The 25,913-nt window shown below is 40.0% G+C and overlaps 1 protein-coding gene across 3 annotated transcripts in view; it reads left to right on the top strand.

Annotated features, from left to right (window-relative positions):
• Positions 1-25,364, top strand: part of LOC124275013 (leucine-rich repeat-containing protein 74A-like) — a 59,983-nt gene extending 34,619 nt beyond the window's left edge. For all 3 annotated transcript variants that reach the window (XM_046710572.1, XM_046710507.1, XM_046710641.1), the window contains 10 exons: positions 1,526-1,633; positions 2,045-2,138; positions 4,822-4,871; positions 13,838-13,919; positions 17,828-17,913; positions 19,926-20,120; positions 22,938-23,033; positions 23,522-23,785; positions 24,060-24,145; positions 24,641-25,364. In XM_046710572.1, coding sequence (XP_046566528.1) covers positions 1,526-1,633; positions 2,045-2,138; positions 4,822-4,871; positions 13,838-13,919; positions 17,828-17,913; positions 19,926-20,120; positions 22,938-23,033; positions 23,522-23,785; positions 24,060-24,145; positions 24,641-24,809 — 1,230 coding nt within the window. In that variant the 3' untranslated portion in view covers positions 24,810-25,364. The remainder of the gene's footprint in view (positions 1-1,525; positions 1,634-2,044; positions 2,139-4,821; positions 4,872-13,837; positions 13,920-17,827; positions 17,914-19,925; positions 20,121-22,937; positions 23,034-23,521; positions 23,786-24,059; positions 24,146-24,640) is intronic.
• The last annotated feature ends 549 nt before the right edge of the window (positions 25,365-25,913 follow it).

The following is a 25,913-nucleotide window of genomic DNA, read 5'->3' as shown; positions in this document are numbered from 1 at the left end:
ACGGACATGACGAGGGAACCGAATTCGATTCTAAATTTGGTGCAATATGTGAAGCATTGAGACTCTAAACATTAACGTTATTGATTCGGTCAACAATCTTTAGTTAACAAAGATTTACGATTCCGACTTTATCATGAGCATGAATCATCATATAGTGGTGGTACCACGATAGACTAACAACTAGTCTCTGAAATGAACATATTTTACTTTTTTAGACTTGCGTGGGATATATTTGCTTCAGGGTCTGTATGACACACTAGTACCACGATAGGGATATACGTCATCAATAGAACATGGTTCAACATTGTAGCTCTAGGCGTTATAAAGGGATCGGGAAATGATATCACCCCCTTGGCGACTGACAAACATCAGTCGTCTTCAATGCTGTAAACCGCATGTACGTTTATGGATCACAAACAAAGCTGACTAGGGGCCAATCATTTGTGGGAGTGTCACCCAAACATATGGAAGCTCGATGGGCATATAGCGTCGTCGTCGTAAGCTCAAGACGCATGCTTCTTCTTGTAACGACGCCGTATTTTCTCTGATCTGCAGAATTTTGTGTCAGTTTAAACTGTCAGCCTTTATACAGAATGTTCATGGAATATCAGTGATGTCATTATCGAATTGCCAAGTGGCTTTTTTATATATTTGATACTACAGACTACAGATAAAAGGTGAGCTACTGTACCGTGGCACAATAACTATAATACAAGATGGCCGATCCTTTCTATAGTTTCCCGAGTGCTTCCCTTAAACGACATGGGCCTCGTTCCACAAATCGATCTTAACGTTAAGGTGATCGTAACTCCCTTACTTTCATATTGGCTTACGATCGTTTTGCTAAGTTCGTTTTGTGGAACGGGGATCTGGGTTCTGATGTGGAATAATCGTGTTTGGATCGGGGTAGACACTCTAATGCCCAACAAGCTTAAACTGATAATGCTACTTAATGGGGCGGGGAATTTTGCTTAGTGAGGAGCTTGACTACTTGCCATCGTACCCATAGAACTCTGTTCATAATATCAATTACCGGTTTGTCTGGCCTAGACATGATAAGCTCTTATCACTGAAAAGAATATATAAATTAATCAGAACGACGTTCATAATATCAATCACTGGTTTATTTGGTCATGGAAGTGGTCATATCACTGTGAATTACTCATTCCAATTCATGTTAATTGTTTAAAACGTTTTAAGCAAATATCTTAATGCGATATTTATTGAAGTTCATGTTTTCGTCGGTGCATTAAGGTTGAAGAGGTCTGGGCATTACCGACTGGTTGTTAGAGGAGTGGATCTTGCAATCTGATCTGTTATAACTGATTCAGACCAATAAAACCAAAACACATTAGTAGAATCTTGTATACAACCCCTATTGTCCAAACTCACCATCCAGCATCAATTCAATCATGTACCTGAAATCTATGTATATAATGTTTCAGATTATCTAAGAAATGACAGTGAACTTCGACAAGTCATAATCTAATTTCATTAACAATACATTTTATCGTATTGTTTTCAGCAAAATAACACCGTCCATACGCTTGATCTCCATGGCAACGAGATTGGAATCGCTGGGCTGAAGTATGTTGTTGAAATGTTGCAAGAGAACAGATCTATTATAGACCTGGTAGGTACATGAAACCACATGAAACAATAATTTGAGAGCGGGGGATATTTCTTCGCGGAATTTGATACAGTGATCCAAAGAAGTTATTTAATTATTTATCTATTCTTCAATATGAGGATTTAATCGGGTAAGAATGTGTTTGGTATAGTGGACATCCACCGTATACAATTTTATTGACAATGTTCTAATCCGAAGCATCTTCATCTGGTCTAGTCCAGCAGACAGTGCCTTCGGTGATGATTGTAGGTTTGAATCCCGGTTTGAGTAAACTGTTTCAAATAAAAAAAAATTCATCTCAACACTTTCAGTCTGCTTAAGTGGCAGCATTTTCAATTTCATAATAGACAGGCATATTTGTTCTCTTAGGTAAAATATTTCATATTTACAAAAGTATTGTTTTGCATTTTTCAGAATCTATCGTTCACTGCCTTAAGAGACGGTGGCGCAGAAATTATCGCCAACTCTCTTGTCCGAAACACGTCCATTGTTAAGCTCAACATATCGGGTAAGTGGACTTGAAGACGTGCAGATAATACGCCGACATCGGTAGATGGTAGTTACTGTCTGGGGCACAACACGCACTCTGCAATGACAAGTACAGCAGAACCTCCCCGTTATCAGCTGAAAACAAAAGCTTAACGTCCAAGCGCACGCTTATGCTTGACAGAGAGACAATGATTAACATCCACAGACACATCACAGAAAGACAGAGAGAGAATGAATGATTAACATCCACAGACACATCACAGAAAGATAATGTCTGACTTCCATAGACAAAGACTAACGTCCACAGAATGACAATGAGTCACGTCCACAGACAACGTCCACAAAATGACATCACACATGAAGAGACTAACGTTTATAATCAATGACTCCACAGACCATAGACAAAGACTAACGTCCACAGAATGACAATGAGTTACGTCCACAGACACATGTCACAGAGAGAACGTCAAAGAAGGACAATGAGTTACTAACATGTCACAGAGACAGAACGTCCACAGAGGACAATGAGTCCACGTCCACAGACATATGTGACAGAGAGACAGACAAAGACGTAACGTCCACAGACACATGTCAAGAGAGACAAGACTGTTCATATAATGACAATGAGTTACGTCCACAGACACATGTCACAGAGAGAATGAAAGACTAACGTTCATATAATGACAATGAGTTACGTCCACAGGCACATGTCACAGAGAGACAAAGACTAACGTTCATATAATGACAATGAGTTACGTCCACAGACACATGTCACAGAGAGACAAAGACTAACGTTCATATAATGACAATGAGTTACGTCCACAGACACATGTCACAGAGAGACAAAGACTAACGTTCATATGATGACAATGAGTTACGTCCACAGACACATGTCACAGAGAGACAAAGACTAACGTTCATATAATGACAATGAGTTACGTCATATCACAGATGACAACGTTCATATGATGACAATGAGTTACGTCCACAGGCACATGTCACAGAGAGACAAAGACTAACGTTCATATGATGACAATGAGTTACGTCCACAGACACATGTCACAGAGAGACAAAGACTAACGTTCATATGATGACAATGAGTTACGTCCACAGACACATGTCACAGAGACAAAGACTAACGTTCACAGACACATATAATGACAATGAGTTACGTCCACAGACACATGTCACAGAGAGACAAAGACTAACGTTCATATAATGACAATGAGTTACGTCCACAGACACAGAGAGACAGAGACAATGAGTTACGTCCACAGGCACATGACAGAGAGACAAAGACTAACGTTCATACGAGTTCGTCCATATAACGTTCATATAATGACAATGAGTTACGTCCACAGACACATGTCACAGAGAGACAAAGACTAACGTTCATATGATGACAATGAGTTACGTCCACAGACACATGTCACAGAGAGACAAAGACTAACGTTCATATAATGACAATGAGTTACGTCCACAGACACATGTCACAGAGAGACAAAGACTAACGTTCATATAATGACAATGAGTTACGTCCACAGACAATGATATAATGACAATGAGTTACGTCCACAGGCACATGTCACAGAGAGACTAACGTTCAAAGACAACGTTCATATAATGACAATGAGTTACGTCCACAGACACATGTCACAGAGAGACAAAGACTAACGTTCATATAATGACAATGAGTTACGTCCACAGACACATGTCACAGAGAGACAAAGACTAACGTTCATATGATGACAATGAGTTACGTCCACAGGCACATGTCACAGAGAGACAAAGACTAACGTCTAACGTTGCTCTCAGTAACATTCCACCAGTGTGACGGCAGTTTGCCAATAATCGAATCTTGATCAGACAGTCCAGTGATTGGCACTATGAGCATCTATAAACACAAATTGGAAACAATGATATGCATCGACCAAGCTTTCCACCAGATTGGTTTATACTAGAGAAGCAAACAGAAACAAAGTAAAAGACCAAAGAAAGAAGTTTGTTAAAAAATAACAAATAATACAGGGGTATTCAAGGGTGATTTACATGAATCATAATGATTCGGTTACCATATTTATGTTTGGGAGTGTTTGCAGTGTTTCGGGACTGTTCCTTTATAATTTGGGGGTCACAGTTTTCAAGTGCACACTTCTCTTGTCCAACTGTTCAGCATATATTCCTATAATGGATTCACCCGTCAAGATCCGGGTTAGAACTGGTCTTCAGCAACCCATGCTTGTCGTAACTGGCCACTAACGGGATCGAGGATCAGGCTCGCTGACTTGGTTGCCACATGTCATCGTATCACAACTGCTTAGATCGATACTCATGCTGTTGATCACTGGGTTATCTGGTCCAGACTCGATTATTTACAGACCGCCATGTAGAATATTGTAGAGTGTACGGAAAACCAAACCAAACCTTTATGGATTCGTATGTTATCACAACTAGACATGATGTGTTGGCGAAGTTAGACATTAATATTAAACCCATGGAAACATTTACACCAAGGATGATTAGCGTGTAACGTGTAAAGTACTGTAACAATTAGTGCCACCAAGCACTGTTCGATCGGATGAACAAAATGTTTTTGCTATCAATCCACAAATCCTATAATCTGATTTGCCCTCCAATCATCAACTTTTGTAATGAAGTACAAATGCCTACAGGTTGTAACAAATAGTATCTTGTCTTTACAGGTAACGATTTCCAAGAGAATGATGCGTACTTCATCAGTGAGATGGTTCAGGTGAGACAGGATGTTTCCCCCACATACCCCATTGATCAAACGCTGATTGTCTATACATAGCTAACTCAATTATCTATATTACACATGGCTGCACAAGATACGAGATCAAAGAAATATTATGCTTCTTCGCACATCAGTTATGATAATGATTGACAATAAGGCAGAAAACGTGTTTTGTTTCTCCCCATTTCCGGAAATCGATGTGACCGCAATGGGTTTTGTGTATCTACATTAGAGATTGTTTGTAAGTATGGAAAACGTCCTGCAAATCATGCATGAATGTGCTTAGAGTTACTTACCCTTGGTTGGTTCTAAAATGGTACGCTTAGGTCAATATGTGAAACGAATTAATAATTAGGTTCTTGAAAGGCATATAGAAGTTGTTATTCAAGTAAGGCAAAATATTATGGATGTCAACTTCTTGTTTATTCTATACACAACGAAGGGGCAAGGAAAAGCCCAGAAACGTTGCGTATAGAATACACAAGAAGTCGACGTCCATAATATTTTGTCTGAACTAATAATTAGAGAATTTTAAAATCACCGATTTGAGGAAACATGGCTGTTGTAAAAAGCTGTGTTATGCATGCCCTTGTGTCATACATTGGTTAGGCCGTAATATATTAATAGTATTAACCCCTGTCCGCCCCGCCTCGTGTAATTCTATTGCCTTTGGGCTCCTGCGGACGGAGAATATATAATTGCTCCGCTTTGCCTCCTTTCTTTTCTTGACAAAATACACAAAATAAGTATAGATCTTTGCAGACCTTCATCCTTCAGATTAATGAGCAGTATTATTGTTAATGGTCAGATAATGGTCACTCTAAACGTAATTCTGCATGGACTCCATCAATAGCTCGGCCTAAGGAATTACTTAGCTCGGCCTTAAGGAATTACTTACATTGATGTGACCTTGCATAGTTAATGTCTACAAAGCATCAGTCGACGCATTTCTTTGTGTCGTATTGTGTAGCTTAAAGTCGAATCGTTTCATTGTGTTGATTTGTGTCGCTTACGCGTGTCAGAAAACTACGCTGGTTGGTTCGAATCTCAGCTTTCCCCCGACTTAGCCTGACCGCCCGATCACGTTAATCACATGCTCTAACCAAGATATTCATTGGTATATCATATTAAAAGTGTTGATTTATAAGAAAGAAACATTGTTGCAAATATATAATCAAAAGTATCTCCTCCTTGTGTAGAAATCGCGCCATTTCTGATCCTAAGTCTGTCAGCACAACGCTAGAGGTCAAGGTCAGCCCAAGACAAGCCAGCGTTTGGTCCCTCGGTCATTTTTCTCCCTCATCCAGCTGTGTCCTCAGTTATGTGGAGTATAAAATCCTCTTCTATACTTATAAATAGAATCATACATTCATTATATTTTGATAAAAATATATTTTTCTCGTAATAGAATGGAAATAAAATCTGCTGCAAAATGGTGGACGAGTCTCACATGGTAGACAATAGCGAAAAACGGTTCAAATCGAAACTGAATGCAATTCTCTACTTAGGTAATATATATGAACTTAGTGTTACAGCCCAATTCGACAACAGCGATCCAATATATTTGTATCTTGCCATGTGGAGAGAAGTCTTTGTTGAACGTGGGAAGTAAGTGACATTAGTTCAGCGCAGCTTTGAATAGGATATCTGTAATAACTTGACGTTATACGTGGAGATGAAAGTAGTCGAGTTCTTCTTCGGTTATCTATAGTATGTTCAAATTTCCAATCCAGGAATACAACACCATAACGGCCGATACAGCCTGTGGGTATATTGGGTTTCTAATTTGCTTTGATACTTAGCATTAACCGTTAATGATCCCGTTACGAGATGTTTATCATATCACTTCTCCTTGGTTACAGCGTTGTGGGACATGAAAGGGAACCTCTTTCGTAACCATGGGAACTAATGATATTTTCACTGTTTATGGCTTAACTGTGTAATAACATAGGCTTGCTTACCCTTGGCGCGAACATCACAAAAGGAAAAAAATAAAATAAAATTACTCCTTACAATCTCATTTTCATTTTGTATTGTTGTAATTTCTCCACGTTTGATCTTGTAAAACGTGAGGTGAAAAAATTATGAAAACTAGGAGTTTGAAAAAGATGCCGTTTTATGCTTGGTGATGAAGGTACGTTTTTTGTCTGTGCACGACAATATCTCCCGTACTTGCCACTTATCTGACACTTAGGCAAAAAAAGCTCATTTCAGCGACATAGTGGCTACATCAGAGCATGTTAGCCTGACGTGAGAAAAAATATCCGAGTGATGTTAGTCTTCCCCTTATCTGGTGATGATAACTGAAACCACAATCCGGTGAATATAGGATACGAATCTGCGATCATAGTTCTAAAATTCTAAGGGGCGCAACTCTCAACGGCGAATTTCTCCCGCCCCGTTTCCGTAGAGCTAACCAGGCCTGACCGTTGCCATGGTGACAATGTACGTCATTGCGGAGCGTTTTCAAAATCAATCTGTTATTAATTTAGTTATTGCTGATTGGCTATACGATGGATCACTCATGGCAGGGTGGACTGAGGTAACGGCAAATGTATTTATCACGATTCGCATGTTCGAATCTGCGATATGATCAACGCTGTACTCGGGTTTAGGTTCACCAAGTAACCGTCCTCTTCCTCCAGCCACAGCAGCGCTAATGTGATCGTAACTCCCATACTTTAACACAAACTTACGACAGTCCTAGCCCTGTGATGGCTTCATGGAATGAACCCCAGAGCCAATAACATAACTGCCATATCACTCAAGTAATGAAATAATACCGCCCTCATTCCGCGGGATACCATTTTAACGAAACGAAACGACTTTCTATGGCATCTAACGGAGCGGAGCTTCAAAGTTTTATGTGTAGTATTGTATTTATTACCAGTATGAATTATGTAACAATTTCGTTTGTTATGCAGACCAAACCAAAAGATGGGCACTGTTTACATTACATTATGAAATAACTCTTTAGTTTAGTATTTCTTGAGCTCGTGGTAATAAGGCCCACGGCAACGCGGCAAGGGTAGGACTGACTGACTGACTGAGTTTGGTTTTACGCCGCTTTTAGCAATATTCCAGCAACATCACGGCGGGGGACACCAGAAATGGGCTTCACACATTGTACCCATGTGGGGATTCGAACCCGGGTCTTCGGCGTGACGAGCCAACGCTTTAACCATTAGGCTACCCCACAGCCCCGGCAAGGGTAGGAATCCTCATTAGGTCAAACAGTGTCGTTCTTTGGATGTTGCCGCTACAGTTGGCCACTCACACCGCCGTAATAGTAAACTTCATATCACTTCCTATATCCAACGACCCGCGAATATTTGCATGCGTGGTATATAACGTCTGGGACAGAAAGTTAACACTTAAATGTCGAATTTGAAAAAAAAACAAACCAACATTATCGAAACTTTATCATGCTGTATCAGTCGCGGGACACTAAGAACGTAGCTCCAACACCCAACTATGATTCTCGTATTATGTCTATATTCAACCTTATCGAATCCGACGTCGCCATAAACGACATGAAGTACGTACTACTTACAGTTTATGGATTAAATACCACTTTCTTTTAACCGATAGTGTACACCACCTTGTTTTAACCGACCCTTGTAACCTATGACGTCAACGTTGTTTCAAAACAACAATCCCGGTGTGCCTGTAACGTCTCTCGACGTTGTCAGCGTTACGCAGGAGGTTTACCGATTTGACACGAGTTTTCTCTCAGTCCGACACCTATCGATCTAGAGAGTCTAACTGCCACGGTGTATGTCAACACGACTTGCAAAATGTCACACAGTAAATCAAGACTTGTGCAATTATTGTGTGAAGAATCTCAGGAAGATAATTGTCCTGACGCTGTTTGGTTCCCTCGCTCCCACAGACCGTTAGAATTGACTTTGCCAGGAAATACGTGACCGCCTCTCTGGTTGCCTTCTTGTGTGATCCCCATGCCGGGCAAAACATACGTATTGGAAATATAATATGTTGGTAGTTACAGAATGTAACAAAGGTAATTATTTGTCCTGTTCAGCTAAATATGATAATATCCGTCTTCCTTTAAATGATACGTCGCCCATTTTGAATATGATATCAGCGATTTCCTATCTCCCTGTATGACACAGTGTCAGTAATTACAGAATGTGTTGTAGTGATAATAGTATTTCAGTCCTCGGTTTAGATATGTTACAGTTTATACTACTGGCCATGGAACTAGTCTTCCTGTTAATTGAAATACCTGAAAACACCTGAGAAGCGCATTATGTTGTATAAATTGATATCAGTGGTTTCCGTTCTCACGATATCAAACGGTCAGAGTTATTATGGAACCTTTTGTCGTAATTATGGTATTTCAGTCCTTTTCAGAAATATTTTATAATGTATACCACTGATCATAGAAGTTGTTTTCCTATTGATTGAAGTACATGGCAACTGTTGTTAGGCGCATGTTATGGAATAATTTAACAAAATAGAATTTGATCTCTAGATTAAAATAATGATTAATGTTATGCCAACCATATGCACTGACACGAACCCATGAAGATCTGTGTTAGTCTTCAGTAACCCATGCTTGTAAGAGGCGACTAACGGGATTAGGTGGTCAGGCTAGCTGACTTGTTTGACACATGTCATCGTATGCCAATTCATCGATACTCATATTGCTGATCACTGGATTGTCTGGTCCAGACTTATTATTTACAGACAGCCACCATACAGCTGGAATATTGCTGAGTGCGGCGTTAAAAAATAAACAAACAAAACAAACACAAAAACTGACACGATCATCCCATTTTGAGTTATATCTGGAATTCAATACCCAGGAACCCAGGACTTAAGCAGCCCACACTTGCCGTAAGAGGCAACTAACGGGACCGGGTGGTCAGGCTCTCTGGTTGATGGTTCATCCGTGTCTTCGTATCCAAATAGCCTAGATCGATGCCCACGATGTCAGTAACTGGTCCCGGTCCTTATAGTAATATTTTACAGACCACCGTCATATCGCTGGTAAATTACTGTATGTGACGTACCTTAAACAATGTACAAATTACTATCCAAATAGCGTGATGACGCCCACGATGTCAGTAACTGACGTTACACACGGACACAACACATTTAATAATTAATGTGCAGCTGAGGTAATAAAACTGGGGCAGATGTTACAATCACAACCTTGTCCAATATTGATGGTAATGTTTTTGTCATCAACGACTGGTTTAATACAGCAATATGTCCATCTCCGTGCTAAACGCATTTTGTCCTTTTTCAAAGAATCTATCGTAAATGTCCAAGAATTGACATTAAATTTTTCTGACAATAGCCCCTTTTAATACTTTACCGTTCTTTCTCCTGTCCATTCTTTCCTGTGATGTATGTTATCGTGAACGATGCAATTTTGTCATAACGTAAAGTAAACTATGATTATAACGACCTAAAAGGGACCACTCATTTTAGTTCGTTATAACAACTGTCCGTTAAATGTATTTACACTAAAATATACAGCAATTGTCCGTTATGAACGTAATTCACTGTATGTTCAAACAATTCCACTGTATGTGGATATATTGATGTACTGTATCTGAATCACACATTGTACCCAACTGGGGAATCGAACTCAAGCCTCGGCATGACGAGCGAACGCTTTAACCACAGTGCTACCCTATGGCCAGTACAAGTTAGAGCCAGTAGGAACATGATGTAGTATGACATTCCCTTGATTATCACATGATTGGTTCCCTGCATGTAAACGAAGCGACATGCTCTGGGGTTAAGACCATCATGAGAAGAAATGAGTTCTGGAATTAAGGCCGACAACGTCCTTAGAAATGTCCTCTAGCTTTATATCATGTAGCTCGTCGACGTCAATGGGTATTTGAAAGTTATATACATACATACGTAAGTACGTTCGTACTGCCTGCATGCATGCATGCATACATACATACATACATACATACATACATACATACATACATACATACATACATACATACATACATACATACATACATACATACATACATACATACATACATACATACATACATACATACATGAAGTGGTCATCGTCTGAAATGACTTTAGACTTACATCGCACGTCAAGTGAGGCCGCCGTGAAATAACTGAAATACAAATCAGCATTAAACCCAGCTCACTCACTCACTCACTCAAACTTGATTGTTAAACAGCATGGAATTGAAACACTATATCAAAGCGTCACGACAACAGAATCACCAGTTCAGCCCCTGTAATTGTTAAGCTGAAGTCACGCACATCGTGTTCTCCTTGAAGACCATTCACAATCAATAAGGGTCAGCGATACTTAAGGAACCAGAAAGAGGCGGTAGTGGCACTATGTTCCTTTGGTACTTAATACTTCCAATCCATCCTCTAGAGTCCAGTGTAATTACCCTGTAGTTGACGTTGTAACAAGAAACCACACTGACATGACTCTAAGGAGATAGGTTACAAGATGAAGAACGTCTGTTTATGGGTCCTTGGCAAACCTAGCCTCGGGTCAAGAAGTTAATTTAGTCAGACATAAGACGAATCCTTTTGAACACTTGTAGTTAGACACACCGCAACACAATATCCTTACACACTCAAAAGATTTGTTCGTGGAAGGTTTATAATGTAACAGTTTTGTGATTGTCAATATTGTAAATAAATGCATGTATGAGTGCTTCAGTTTACTTCTGTACCAAGATGACATAATTCAAGTTATTACTTCTTCGAAAATACGAATTGAAATGGTGAAAAGAAACATGTTGTATTGTACATCACGTGACATGTTTTACCGCCGAAGTCAATATGGACTATGTCGGCCTCCTGATGTTACATCTTCTGCAGAGGTATTAATTCTGTTAACCAAACTCACTCACTCACTCATAACAGGCAGTCCGTGTTTGATAAAGATACAGTCATGTTGGCATTTCCATGTGACAAGTCAACCACAAATCTACCACTAAATGTAATCAATTACCCAAGCTGAACTTCTATCCTCGAACAATGTTCCTTAACACGTTACCATTCCCCCGTCGTTGTCGGCGTCTGTTTGTAGTCATTGTTAACTATCAGGAACCGTGACTCCGGGGAATCACGACAAACGCTAGTCGCTCCCACAGGACCAGGCATTCCAACACCTACACCACTGCCAATATCCAGCTCAGTTGCATGAACTTCACGCCTGGTCCCAAGAGACACCCATGTCTTAAAGGAAAAGCATTTCTTATCATAACGCTGCTGAGTGATCGTACTGGGCCAGTCCTTCATTTCAGAAACAATCTAACGTTCACGGCCAGTACTGTCACGCGGTGTTTAGTATTGAACATTGTATGTTCAACCATAGAAATGCCACACGAGAAGTATCAATGTCTTTACAGCCCTGAAGCGATCAAACCAGTTGATCATGCTTGGCTCGACAGACCGGACATTGCCTGATGACATGTGTGCGTGACTCTAGCCCATCTGAACTCCAGACCTACCGGATGAAGGCTAAATTGTCATAGATGATATACAGGGACGGTCAGGTATTGCTGACCTCCCCTGAGTCCGGCACACCATCTTGTACACTGTCTGCAAACATTACAATATTTGATAAGGTTAGCTGATCCCTGTCCTAACGTCACTCTTCCAGAGGGTGAACCAGCACCACAATAAACTCGATAGTGTTTCAGATTTGTCTAAGGGTATTATTAAGTCCGTTATTACATTCTTGTCACTTCTGGCCATGCATAGTGACCAGACGTGCAACTGTATTTGGACCATAGTGTATTCTAACATGCAGATTGGTCAATAATGCTTATTGTAGTGAGATATGGCATTAGTATCATTCAGCATGGAGTTTTAGAATGATAAATTTCCACGCAGATGCGATCAGTTTGGAAGAGTTGTCCTGAATCACGAGTGAACGAGAGTATTATTATATCGATTACAATAAAGTATTATAAGATTCTTTGGTTTCATGTCATTATTTACAATTTCAAAAGAGACACTCTTTCTCCAAAGATATATGTGATCACGGTTACAGCATTCAAGGCCTCGGATAAGTTTATGAACAGTTTTATAGGACACGTGTCTAGGACATTTCCAAATGTGTTCATCTGTGTCAAAAAAGATGCAGTCCCTGTTTTGAATTTTATCATATGTTTCCGCGTCGTTTTAGGTGAACAATTTACTTGCCACTGCATGACGAATGCCTCAGATGGGCCTAACCTTAGTTATCACATGGTATAGTCTCTATTTGTTTCATAGTGATTCATAACCACATGCTCATTATAAAGGTGACATTTATAATGGACTCTACTTTCAGCAGATATTTCAGGTAAATCTGGAAAGGGGCTTGTCGCATTGATTTCATCAGAACATAAACCCATTTGACTCAGTACACATGGCGTACGTTTACTAAGCTCTCAAATGCTTAGAATGAAGTTCTGTGATTAAACAGAACGTGAAATATCGCGGCCATGTCAAACAAAGTACTGTAATATTTCACTATGCCCCATACTCTATAAGGTCGATGGGCTAGTCTAGTGGTTAAAGCGTTCACATGTCACGCCTTAGGCCAGGGTTCGATTTTTCACATGGGTATGGTGTCCCCCGCCGAGACATGACTGGAATATTACAAAACATAGCATAAAATCCAACTCACTCACTTATGGACTCCAATATCAAATAGAGTTCATAATATGTTAACGTGAGAGTTGCCGTTTCTGTTGTCCATGGCCAGTAATGGAAACTGCCGTGGGTAATTATGGAGATTTCCATTCTTCGTTGCAACGTTCTTTCTACATCACAAATACGCTGCTGTTAGGTTTTAATGCTAAGGTCTGACTGGAACAATTTGTGTTAGGAACATTGTGTGCGTATCCGGGTTAACGGGGTTTCGCAGTATTCGGGTTTAAATTTTAAATTTTACAATACATACTCGAATTCCATTCATTGAATCCCTTCTGCTTCAGAAATCCAAGACACTTCGGGAACTTAACCTCAGCCACAACTGTTTCCGGGAAAATGGAGGAATTTTCATTGGCAAAGCCATCGGTAAGTACACCATACCTATACCTGGAATTAGGCCTTAGATATTAATTATTCAGGTGCAGAGGTATTGAGTGTTTCATATCTGAAACGTTCTGTGCCAGTAATCGACTCAAACATGTACCGTCTAATTCAGTGTCACGTCGTTGTAAATACCATATTTATCGACTTCTCTGACTGAAGAGGAACACTTTTAAAGGAAATGACGTCACATTGGAAATGCATGACATCATCATGGAAGATGAATGACAGGTTTTAAATTGATTAGGTCTGTCAAATACCGGTGACTAGTTTTGATATGTTTCGGTTTAATCATTTTATCAAAATTGTTTGTTTTGTTTTGTTCAGCATTTGTATTCTCAGTTTCCAGATGTTAGAATGATTTTTCTCATGTGCAAACCCAGTCAGTTCCAAATGAACTGGGCACATAGTACTAAATTAGTCCCACAATGACTAGTCACAGTGCAGTTTCAAATATAGGGGCGGTGGGGTAGCCTAGTGGTTAAAGCGTTAGCTCGTCACGCCGAAGATCCGGGTTCGATTCCCCACATGGGCACAATGTGTTAAGCCCATTTCTGGTGTCCCCCGCCGTGATATTGCTGGAATATTGATAAAAGCGGCGTAAAACTAAACTCAGTCAGTCAGTCAGTCAAATATAGATATAGCGGATATTTGCCTTCCCAATACGACAGCTTGCATGGAGTGAGTGAGTGAGTTAATATTTAACGTCACATCGGCAATATCTCAGCCATATCGTGACGAAGCTTGCATGGACATTTTCGTAGCTTTTGGATTCAAAAAGCGTAGTTTGAGGTTGTCTTGAGCGCACGGTCTTTCATTTTGCGACTTAAGCTTTCAAACAATATGTTGGTAGCCATTTTCTTTTAATGACACTTTTAATGATGCCCTCGGACCTTTATTAGATAATGACGCGCTGATGACAACACGACGTCATTAGAACGTTAGTACAACTGTATTTAATGCATCATTAGTTAATGCATCATTATAGTTTGATACAACTATATCCCGTTCAACAATGTATTAACAGCAGCCCGAGGGCTGTCACTTACAATTAAAATTACCGGAAGTCCAAACGCGACATCCCTTTGCTTTGTAAAGATCCACGACTCCGTAGACAGGTGAAAACGATCCCTGTATACTGACACGGGGTCGAACCTTTGGTAACAAGCATACAATCAAAGCCAGAATAGAAATAATCGTTTTGGATGTTTGTCAAGAAAATATCACACGTGCTCCCCATAATGTCGTTTTACATTGATCGTGTGAAAACCCGTGATGTACCGAGAAGCCCAAAGGTTAGAAATTAATAGCTTTATTCAGAGACCCATGACTTTATTTTATAGAGGTTATTCAATTTCACAGTTAGCATGGTCCATCAGTAAAGAAGCACTCTCGTATAAAATTCTGTTCGCAAATACACTTTCCTTAAATTAGTCGCTATTAATCAACTATCTGGGGGCAAAACGGGGCAAATTAGGTGGTGTGTATTGAAATCCTAATTATGATCAATGAATCGTGATTCTATTTCACATATCATGTTAATTATTCATAAACATTTTAGTAAAATCACTGATTAATCTTACTGTGACTGAGGACACTTCTACGATCATTAAAACGGTTGCTTCAGTGAAAATATTTGATTCTAAAATCTCAAATTCATTTAATGTTTCATTGTGTATTTTTTAGTTTAAATGTGATATTGTCCTAACTTTTAATTCAGTATGATTATATTTCCTTACGATTAATTATGTTTGTCGCTTCCATTTATGTTGACACATGTTAGAGATTCCATTTAATATCGCCATGAAATTTCTTAATAAAGTTACTTAAAGAAGAACAAATTTGTAAAATTGAAGAACCGGATATCTCATTATTGGAATGTCTGAAAACATTCTCCGTAGTTAATGAGCTTTGTTTTTGTGTGAATGTTGCAAAATCAAAGCAGAATATCGCTAATTATGACATTTGGATTGGGCCAAAGCCAATTAAAGTTTAATCTATTTCTTGTGTGGATGATATGACATGATTTATGTGGAGACAGATCATATGGGGCGCCCTTAAATACATGAACAAGTCCCACCATGCGCATGATTGGGTCTTAATGAGACCTTGTATAAAACACAGTGCCAAGATATGCCTGTATTTATAGGAGTTCGCAAATATGGGCGTAATTGGAAGGCCTTGTTACATTCAATCTGGGGATAAAAACAATTAAACTTTTTCCTGTTTAGTCTTGAAATACTCTCTATTAATCATACGATTTTTCCTATGCAATCTTAGAATTTTCTCATATTAATCTTAAGATTTTTTACCTCTGCGTTTGCCTTTGTAAATGTCTGTAGTGGACGTGTGTGGACGAGTAGACGAGTAAATGTAAGAGGCCAAAGCCAGATAATAACCTGGATTACTTTATTGTCTATTATATCAGTCTAGATTACAAGCTAAATCAGATTCCATGAGTGAGTGAGTGAGGGTGAGAGTGAGTGAGTGAGTGAGTGGGGGAATTCCAGCTTCGTCTGAGACATTGACGGTGGAACAATATAGAAACTGGCATATTCAATATTTTCTCAAATTCTCAAGTGGAATCATATAACGCTCTGTATTTGCTTATCGACCGGTGATGTTGAATTTTAACCCTTCATTACTTCAAGACACAGTTTAAGTACATGTACCAAAGTTCACAATAACATTTATGGAAATGTGTCATCCTTACCCCAGGAACCAAGGCGGTAAATGTACTTCAACCCTAGAGGCACCTGCTTGTCTATTAATAAAATATTTGAGGGGGACACTCACAGGTGACAGTTATATAACTTTGAAATGAATAGGGCAGGACATTTAAATATACGACTCTCTTTCAATCTTAAGTGCTGCTTGTATCATCGACAACGTGTTTGTATGTTGTCATGAAAATATATGGCCTCCTTATAATTGTTTGCGTAATGTTCCGCTGTTCAAAGTGTTCAAAGGTAATAAAAATTCAGGTATTTGGTGTATCCAAGGTGCAGCGCCATAACTGTTATTATTTACCGAAATCATATAACTGAATTATGGGTGACGACTCGTCCTGAAGACGGAGTGGGTCGATTTACAAGTTGTCACTGGGGACACTATTGGTTGTAGGGGCTGGAAACTGAAACTTTGCTAAAAGCGACGTAAACGTAAAATCACTCACGCACTCACTTACTCATTGAAACAACCAGGCAGTACCATGGTACCACTGACGACACCAATTGTCTGAGGGCAGTATTGTGTTTGTATCACAGCTGTTTAACCCAGGTTACAAACTGGCCTTCAACAACCCATCCCAATTAACTTTGCTAAAACAGTTATATGTCTTGGTATGACATATTATAACTAACATCCGTGGGCGAAATACGCATTATGTCGGAAGGAGCACGTTGTATTTTCAAATCATCATCATCACCATCAGCATGTTAATTAGTTTAAAGTTTATTTATTTTAGGCCCCCGAAAATATTGTATATCCATTTTATGAAATACTGCATGTAACATCCATTGTGTCAGTTACTCTGTGTTTGGTTTATTCTGTATGTGGGCTGTAACAAAACACTTCGTCTTCTTCATGTTAAACAGGAAATATGAAATGATCGGGAATTCTTAACGTTTTAGTGTAGTAGTGAGTGAGTGAGTGAGTATGGTTTTACGCCGCTTTTAGCAATATTCTAGCAAGATCACGGCGTGGGACACCAAGGTGGGCTTCACACATTGTACCCATGTGGGAATCGAACCCGGGTCTTCGGCGTGGCGAGCGAACGCTTTAACCACTAGGCTACCCAACCGCCCATTTGTGTAGCAAAGCTAGCAGAAAGCGTGTGCGTGTATCGGAACTTGCAGGTGATGTGGAATCATCTCTCAATGGTCTTCTTTCAGCTGTGAATGGTTCTTTGAAGAGTCTGGACCTTAGCTGGAACCATCTCCGTTTGAAAGGAGCGGTGGCAATATGTCAGGGACTACAGGTTAGTAGTCCTTTCTGGATCCACTTTCGGTTCGCTCAGGTTCGCGTAGGTTCACTTTGGTTCGCTGTGGTTTGCGTTGGTTCAATCACCAACAAGTAGGAGCTAAACATTGGACACGAATGTATACCACTTCCGGTTATACGTACGCATGCGCATCGTCTCAAATAACGACTATGCATAGACATCTTCATCTCGACTTTGTTATGCAATAACAACCTTTATAAAACAACTTTATGTCTGATAAACACATCTCGCATGAGGATGACTCACAAAAAGCTTTCCAGAGCGTATAGCGATTTAAAGTAAGCTCTTTTCATAACCTGCGCGAGAAGAAAACTTGAACAACCCATTTTGTATTATCGACATAATCTCGCATTGTCTGCAGTATCGATCTCCCGATAAAACTTTAAGACATCGTAATGGCCTGTTATATATTGCCACGGCTTATTGAGTCAGGTATTATTTATGTTCGTGTGAAACTTCACGATACCTCGGTACAAGTTTGTTTGACAAAACATTGTACGAGATCGTCAAACAACAGAGAACACAGAAATCATTACGCATTTGTTGGTATTAATTGTGCATATAGTTTGAAAAAGTCCATTGCTTCCGTTTTTAATTCACGTACTTTTTAGTTAATCGAGATCTGCACTATTCCTGGCCAGTCATAGCACACTCAGCAGTCACGATTCAATACAAAATAAATGTTTTTGGTGATTAGGGGCCGTATCAAATATCTCCTTTTCAATTAATGTATTGTCATGCGATAAAGGGATTCATAGTTTATATGGACATAGGTAGGTAAATACGTTTTCAGTAACTGTTGTATGACGGGGATAAATAATAGTAATCACATATTTTGCACGTGTTAGGATTCCAAGTCGTATAGTTTGTAAAGCCAAAGCAGTTCTGGACTACGAGAATATTTGACGAACAGGAATTAGGAACTTTTGGTGTTGATATAGCCATCAGGATATTTTGAGAATGACATATTATAAAAATACTATTTAAATTTTCAGTACAAAGTAAAATCATGTCAAATGTTTTGATATTGTCCCTTAGTGTTAATCAATCATGTTTGAAGGTTGTTATGTTCGCATGTGTTATTCTGTTGTCAAGCAGTTTCTCTGTCCCAACGAAATGTGCACTGTATGAAGACAGCATATGAATACACACTTACACAGTGCAGTTGTATGAAATCAATAAGAAGACAAGCATATCGTAGACCTCATACCGACAGCAGGATACCGACGTGAAAGCACCTGCAGTGGCAGTAGGGAACTGTAAACAGAAAGTCTTAAAGATCAACGTTGATATATATTTGCCAAAGAAACACAAATATCGATGTTTGTTGTTTATTGATTTTTAAATATTTTCATCAGAAGTACGTATATCAATTTTCATTTCTTATTATTTTATATATATTTAGGTTACAGGTTTTGCATTATTTTCTGTTACATAATATTTTTTTAAACGTAGAGACAAATAAATCGATACTGCCGTTTTAGATAATCTTTTCTGCTGCGACAATCTATATATTTACAGCTAAATATTTACGTTGATTTTCTTCGATTTTTTGCATCCATGTTCATATTTGACATGGGCTAAGTTTTCTTCTTTTTTTCAAAATGGACCTTACTTCAGCAAGATCAGACTTTGAACGATCATTGATTATTAAAAGATATACTTTACAATTCCGAAATGTGTCTCATCTATCTCCCATGAATCAAACGCTGTACAATTTTCAGACAAATTGAATTTCTTTAGATGTATTTTGGTCTCAATATTTTAATGCATACACGTAAACGTCCTGAACTAATCTGTTCCCTTCTGGGCGGTGGGGTAGCCTAATGGTTATAGCGTTCGCTCGTTACGCCGTAGATCCGGGTTCTATTCCCCACATGGGTACAATGTGTGAAACCCATTTCTGGTGTCCCTCGCCGTGATCTTGCTTGAATATTGCTAAAAGCGGCGTAAAACCATACTCACTCACTCACTCTGTTCCCTTCCAGGCCAATACAGGCCTAACCCGGCTCTTTCTGTCCTGGAATGGGTTTGGAATGGAGGGAAGTCAGGAGATGTCTAAAGCTCTGGTCAAGAACAAGACCCTGGTGGAACTGGACCTCGAAGCCAACAGGATCAACATCTGTGCCTTCCGCCTTCTGCTCAACGGACTGCTAAAGAACAACACTCTCAAAGTCCTTAAGGTATGTCATATAGGTCATTACTTCTCACTGGTGTGTTAAGGTATGTCATATAGGTCATTACTTCTCACTGGTGTGTTAAGGTATGTCATATAGGTCATTACTTCTCACTGGTGTGTTAAGGTATGTCATATAGGTCATTACTTCTCACTGGTGTGTTAAGGTATGTCATATAGGTCATTACTTCTCACAGGTGTGTTAAGGTATGTCATATAGGTCATTACCTCTCACTGGTGTGTTAAGGTATGTCATATAGGTCATTACTTCTCACTGGTGTGTTAAGGTATGTCATATAGGTCATTACTTCTCACTGGTGTGTTAAGGTATGTCATATAGGTCATTACTTCTCACTGGTGTGTTAAGGTATGTCATATAGGTCATTACTTCTCACTGGTGTGTTAAGGTACGTCATATAGGTCATTACTTCTCACTGGTGTGTTAAGGTACGTCATATAGGTCATTACTTCTCACCGGTCTGTGCAGCTCTCATTAGGAACTCAAGGTAAGTATCATGGGTCAGTACTAATCATCGATCTATGCAGCACTCTCGAAGCCCTTAAAGTACATTTCATTGGTCGGTGGAGCTCTCTCAACGTCCTCAATGTACGTGTCATAGGCCGCGCAGCTCTCTTGAAGTTCTTAAGGTACGTCGTACTTGTCTGTGCAGCTCTCTCGAAGTTCTTAAGGTACGTCTTACTGGTCTGTGCAGCTCTCTTGAAGTTCTTAAGGTACGTCGTACTGGTCTGTCGTACTGGTCTGCTCTCTTGAAGTTCTTAAGGTACGTCTTACTTGTCTGTGCAGCTTAAGGTCTTGAAGTTCTTGAGGTACGTCTTACTGGTCTGTGCAGCTCTCTTGAAGTTCTTAAGGTACGGTCTGTACTCTCTTGAAGTTCTTAAGCAGCGTCTCTGGTGTGAAGTTCTTAAGTTCTTAAGGTACGTCTTACTGGTCTGTGCAGCTCTCTTGAAGTTCTTAAGGTACGTCGTACTGGTCTGTGCAGCTCTCTTGAAGTTCTTAAGGTACGTCTTACTGGTACGTCTTACTGGTCTGGTTCTGTGCAGCTCTCTTGAAGTTCTTAAGGTACGTCTTACTGGTCTGTGCAGCTCTCTTGAAGTTCTTAAGGTACGTCTTACTGGTCTGTGCAGCTCTCTTGAAGTTCTTAAGGTACGTCTTACTGGTGTGTGCAGCTCTCTTGAAGTTCTTAAGGTACGTCTTACTGGTCTGTGCAGCTCTCTTGAAGTTCTTAAGGTACGTCTTACTGGTGTGTGCAGCTCTCTTGAAGTTCTTAAGGTACGTCTTACTGGTGTGTGCAGCTCTCTTGAAGTTCTTAAGGTACGTCTTACTGGTGTGTGCAGCTCTCTTGAAGTTCTTAAGGTACGTCGTACTGGTGTGTGCAGCTCTCTTGAAGTTCTTAAGGTACGTCGTACTGGTGTGTGCAGCTCTCTTGAAGTTCTTAAGGTACGTCTTACTGGTGTGTGCAGCTCTCTTGAAGTTCTTAAGGTACGTCTTACTGGTGTGTGCAGCTCTCTCTTGAAGTTCTTAAGGTACGTCTTACTGGTGTGTGCAGCTCTCTTGAAGTTCTTAAGGTACGTCGTACTGGTGTGTGCAGCTCTCTTGAAGTTCTTAAGGTACGTCTTACTGGTGTGTGCAGCTCTCTTGAAGTTCTTAAGGTACGTCACTGGTGTGTGCTTCTCTTGAAGTTCTTAAGGTACGTCTCTTGGTGTGTCGTACAGCTCTCTTGAAGTTCTTAAGGTACGTCGTACTGGTGTGTGCAGCTCTCTTGAAGTTCTTAAGGTACGTCGTACTGGTGTGTGCAGCTCTCTTGAAGTTCTTAAGGTACGTCTTACTGGTGTGTGCAGCTCTCTTGAAGTTCTTAAGGTCTTACGTCTGTGCACTCTCTTGAAGTTCTTAAGGTGTGCAGCTCTCTTGAAGTTCTTAAGGTACGTCGTACTGGTCTGTGCAGCTCTCTTGAAGTTCTTAAGTTCTTGGTGTGTGCAGCTCTCTTGTTCTTAAGGTACGTCGGGTGGTGTGCAGCTCTCTTGAAGTTCTTAAGGTACGTCTTACTGGTGGTGTGCAAGTTCTTAAGGTACGTGCAGCTCTCTTGAAGTTCTTAAGGTACGTCTTACTGGTCTGTGCAGCTCTCTTGAAGTTCTTAAGGTACGTCGTACTGGTTTGTGCAGCTCTCTTGAAGTTCTTAAGGTACGTCTTACTGGTCTGTGCAGCTCTCTTGAAGTTCTTAAGGTACGTCTTAAGACTATGGATACTGTCTAGACTACGGATACTGTCAGTCTAGACTACAGATACTATCTAGAATACGGATACTGTCTAGATTACGGATACTGTCAGTCTAGACTACGGATACTGTCTAGACTATGGATACTGTCTGGATACTGTCTAGACTATGGATCCTGTCTAGACTACGTATACTGTTTAGACTACAAATACTGTCTAGACTACTGATACTGTCTAGACTACGGATACTGTCAGTCTAGACTACGGATACTGAACTAGATAGGAGTCTTATGTAAGATGTATTGTGTTGTAACGCTGGCGGAAGAGAGTAGGTGAATGAAGACCAGCGATCTTGACACGTGAGAGCGTCAAGAACTGACGTCTCACTATTCAAGGGACGTTCGCTCGGATAGCAATGATCAGGGATTGGTTTGCGAATGGACGTCGTTTATAAAATTTTAAACAGGCTTACCATAACGGGATCAGATTCCTTGTTTTTAAATATTTCACAATATATATTAAATGTTTGTTACAGCTAACACTTGTAATTCCGTCATGAGGATACTTATGGAAAGGTTGTATTTTCTCCAGATTGGAATCAACCCGTTGACAACAGAGGGCGCTATGAGTATTCTCAAAGCAATATCTGAAGATGACGCCACAGCCCTCATTGACCTTGACCTTTCCGTAAGTCTAATATCAAAACAGTATGTGTGCACACTTCATAACACAGAACTGGGCTCCACACATTGTCTCCATGTGGGGATTCGAACCCGGGTTTTCGGGAAACCCTTTAACCGCAAGGCTACCTCACCGCCCGCTGGGCTCAGTGGACGTCCGTGGGTTATACACGGCCTCATTTCAATAGCTAATTAAACTTAGTCACACATCACCATCACACCATCAGACCGGTGTATTGATGAACACAGTGTGGACTAGCCATGAAGTATTGACGAGAATTTGCCCGCTATAGTGGCCCATATAATACCACATACACTTCCACGCAAACATCGGAAAGCTTCAAATGAGTGCATTACCCATTATTTATGCCCCCTTCCATGGAATTCCTGAAAAATGCTAAGAGCGGCGCAAATCCTCATGCGTCCACCCACTCACTCGCTCAATCACTCAATCACTCACTCACTCGCTCACTCACTCACTCACTCGTGTTTCAGGAGGTTGCTGTAGGAGAAGACTTCACCGATCTCCTGGATGAAGTCCAGACCAAGCGGCCACTCCGGGTCAAATATGGCGTAGCCATGCGTCACGAGGACTTCAAGCGCAATGGCAAAGCCGTCGTCCTTGACACTGATGATCCGTCCAGCATCCTCTTCGACTACATGCGCAGAAAGAACCTCCGTCTCATAGACTTGCTGCATAGTCTTGATAAGGACAAGAGCTACACACTGGATAGAGAGGAACTGAGAAACGGACTACTGGTGAGAGTTATCACCCTTTAACCCATATAGATTTCAAATTGATTCAAATACCATCGGCGCCGAATTCCACCACATCACTCCAATTTCATTCACTTAAAAAAGTAATTTAACTATGAATGGCTTTGGCTGTTTCTGTTTTTCCTTTTGGGTAAAATAGAAACCAGATAATTAATGGTTAAGATTCATCATCTTAAAAATATTATTGTATTTTCCCCTCTTCACAACAAAGACCATGTTTACACAATAGATCAAATATCATGCGTTGTTTTGCCAGAACGACGGCATCCCCCTCAGCTCCCGCTCCATGGACATCATGATGGAGAAGCTGGACAGGAACACCGACGGCTTCGTCGACTACGAGTATGTATCGTTTATAGGGGACATCTCAAAGGCTGCTGCATTAATATCAAATACACTGAAAAAGTTCTATTCCCTATTCATCCGGAAGGTACCGTTTAAAGTAAACACACGAATAAAAGGGTCACTTGGCTGTCCAAGCAAGTTTTGTGTTCGAATCCCTTTTTGCTCTGTGTTCTGCCGTTGTCAGGTAGTAATGGTCAAGTACCAGCATTGCCTTAAGCTTGCTCCTCACATTAAGTTGCGACACCGTGATGTAGGCGAAATACTGTTTAAAAAGATGCAAAACTCACCCACTCACTCACTCGCTCACTATTCATTCTGTATACAAATCATATAAATATGTTACGGCAATTCCTCTACGAAATGAACAAAATATGCAATATCAGCTTGTCTGCACTAGAATGAACTTGTTACCGATGTGAAAGTAAATATTTACACACTCGACAGATGGGATTACCAGATAGATTTATGAACACATGACCTTCTTCTTACCAGGGAGCTTGCTCTTGGCTTGAGGGACTACATGCGGAAGATTACAAAGCGGAAGAAGAAAGAAAGTCAGTCTGCGCCAATCAAAAGCCAGATCGAGCATCTCAAGGAAGCTATACGCATGCGCATTGAGAATAGCAGGCAGCAGGACTCTTCAAGAGAATGGAGGATATAACTGATAACCTATTCCGGATCTGACCTATAACCTTTGTTCTACGGTTGTGAATGTGACATTTACCAAAAGCGTTGCCGAAAAGCGGAATATAAAATTGCGACAACATCCTTTACACTTGAACTAACAATGGCTTCATACTGTACAAATATATTTGTGGAATATTCAATATATGTATATATGCTGATCAATGCTAAAGGATATGTTTGTCGCAACACATTTTACTGTGATATATTCTATATATTCCAATACAAGGCTTCAAGTACACAATAGGTATTGTATATGTAAAATATGTATTTTTCGCATTATTTCTATATGCAACCAAATATGTCGACAATGGTGCGTCAGTTTTTGATACACCAATATGCACAATTTAATATATCGGAGTGTGTAGCATCTAGCCTATCTACTGTCTATATGTACGCCAGAACACTCGGAGTTGTATCAACAACATAAAATGTCATCAAAACATATAGTTTTTCTTTATAGTTGTGTTCATGTCCATTGGTTTCATTAATAACACATTATTCCATAATGATAACTAAAATATTTTTATTACATGGCTTAACGAGTGGTCAATATTCAAGCCATGGACAGGACAATGCATTTGTCAGGGTAGCCCTTGGTCAGCTAAACTTGTTCTAATAGATCGTTTAGATACTGGACATAAATCATTCCCCTATATGTATGTTATTAGCCAATATATTCTTTTCCACGAAGCAGAAACGGTGCAATGTCCTCTTTCGTAGTTGAACGCTTGACCCACTGGATTACTCTACCGACGTTTGTTAAATCACATAACGTACTTTGGCTACTGACTGCGGTAAACACAGGGAATGGGGATATATGTAAATCGCTTTTGAAAAAACTACCAATGTATATTTATGTCTACTCTTTGAAAAACGCCAAGCATCAATTTTAGGAATAGTGGATACTATAAAATATGAACTATCACACTTATTTACAGAATCAAACCCGTGAAGATCCGGATTAGAATTGATCTTCAGTAACCCTTGCTTGTCCTAAGAAGCAACTAACAGGATTGGGTGGTCAGGCTCGCTGGCTAGTTTTACACATGTCATCGTATCCCAATTGCATAGATCGATG

This window comes from Haliotis rubra, unplaced genomic scaffold (assembly GCF_003918875.1).
Source record: "Haliotis rubra isolate DU_JTF1 unplaced genomic scaffold, ASM391887v1 Scf1, whole genome shotgun sequence".
NCBI classification, from domain to species: domain Eukaryota; kingdom Metazoa; phylum Mollusca; class Gastropoda; order Lepetellida; family Haliotidae; genus Haliotis; species Haliotis rubra.
The sequence above is the reverse complement of the archived record's forward strand: the minus strand, read 5'-3'. Positions and strand labels throughout refer to the sequence as shown.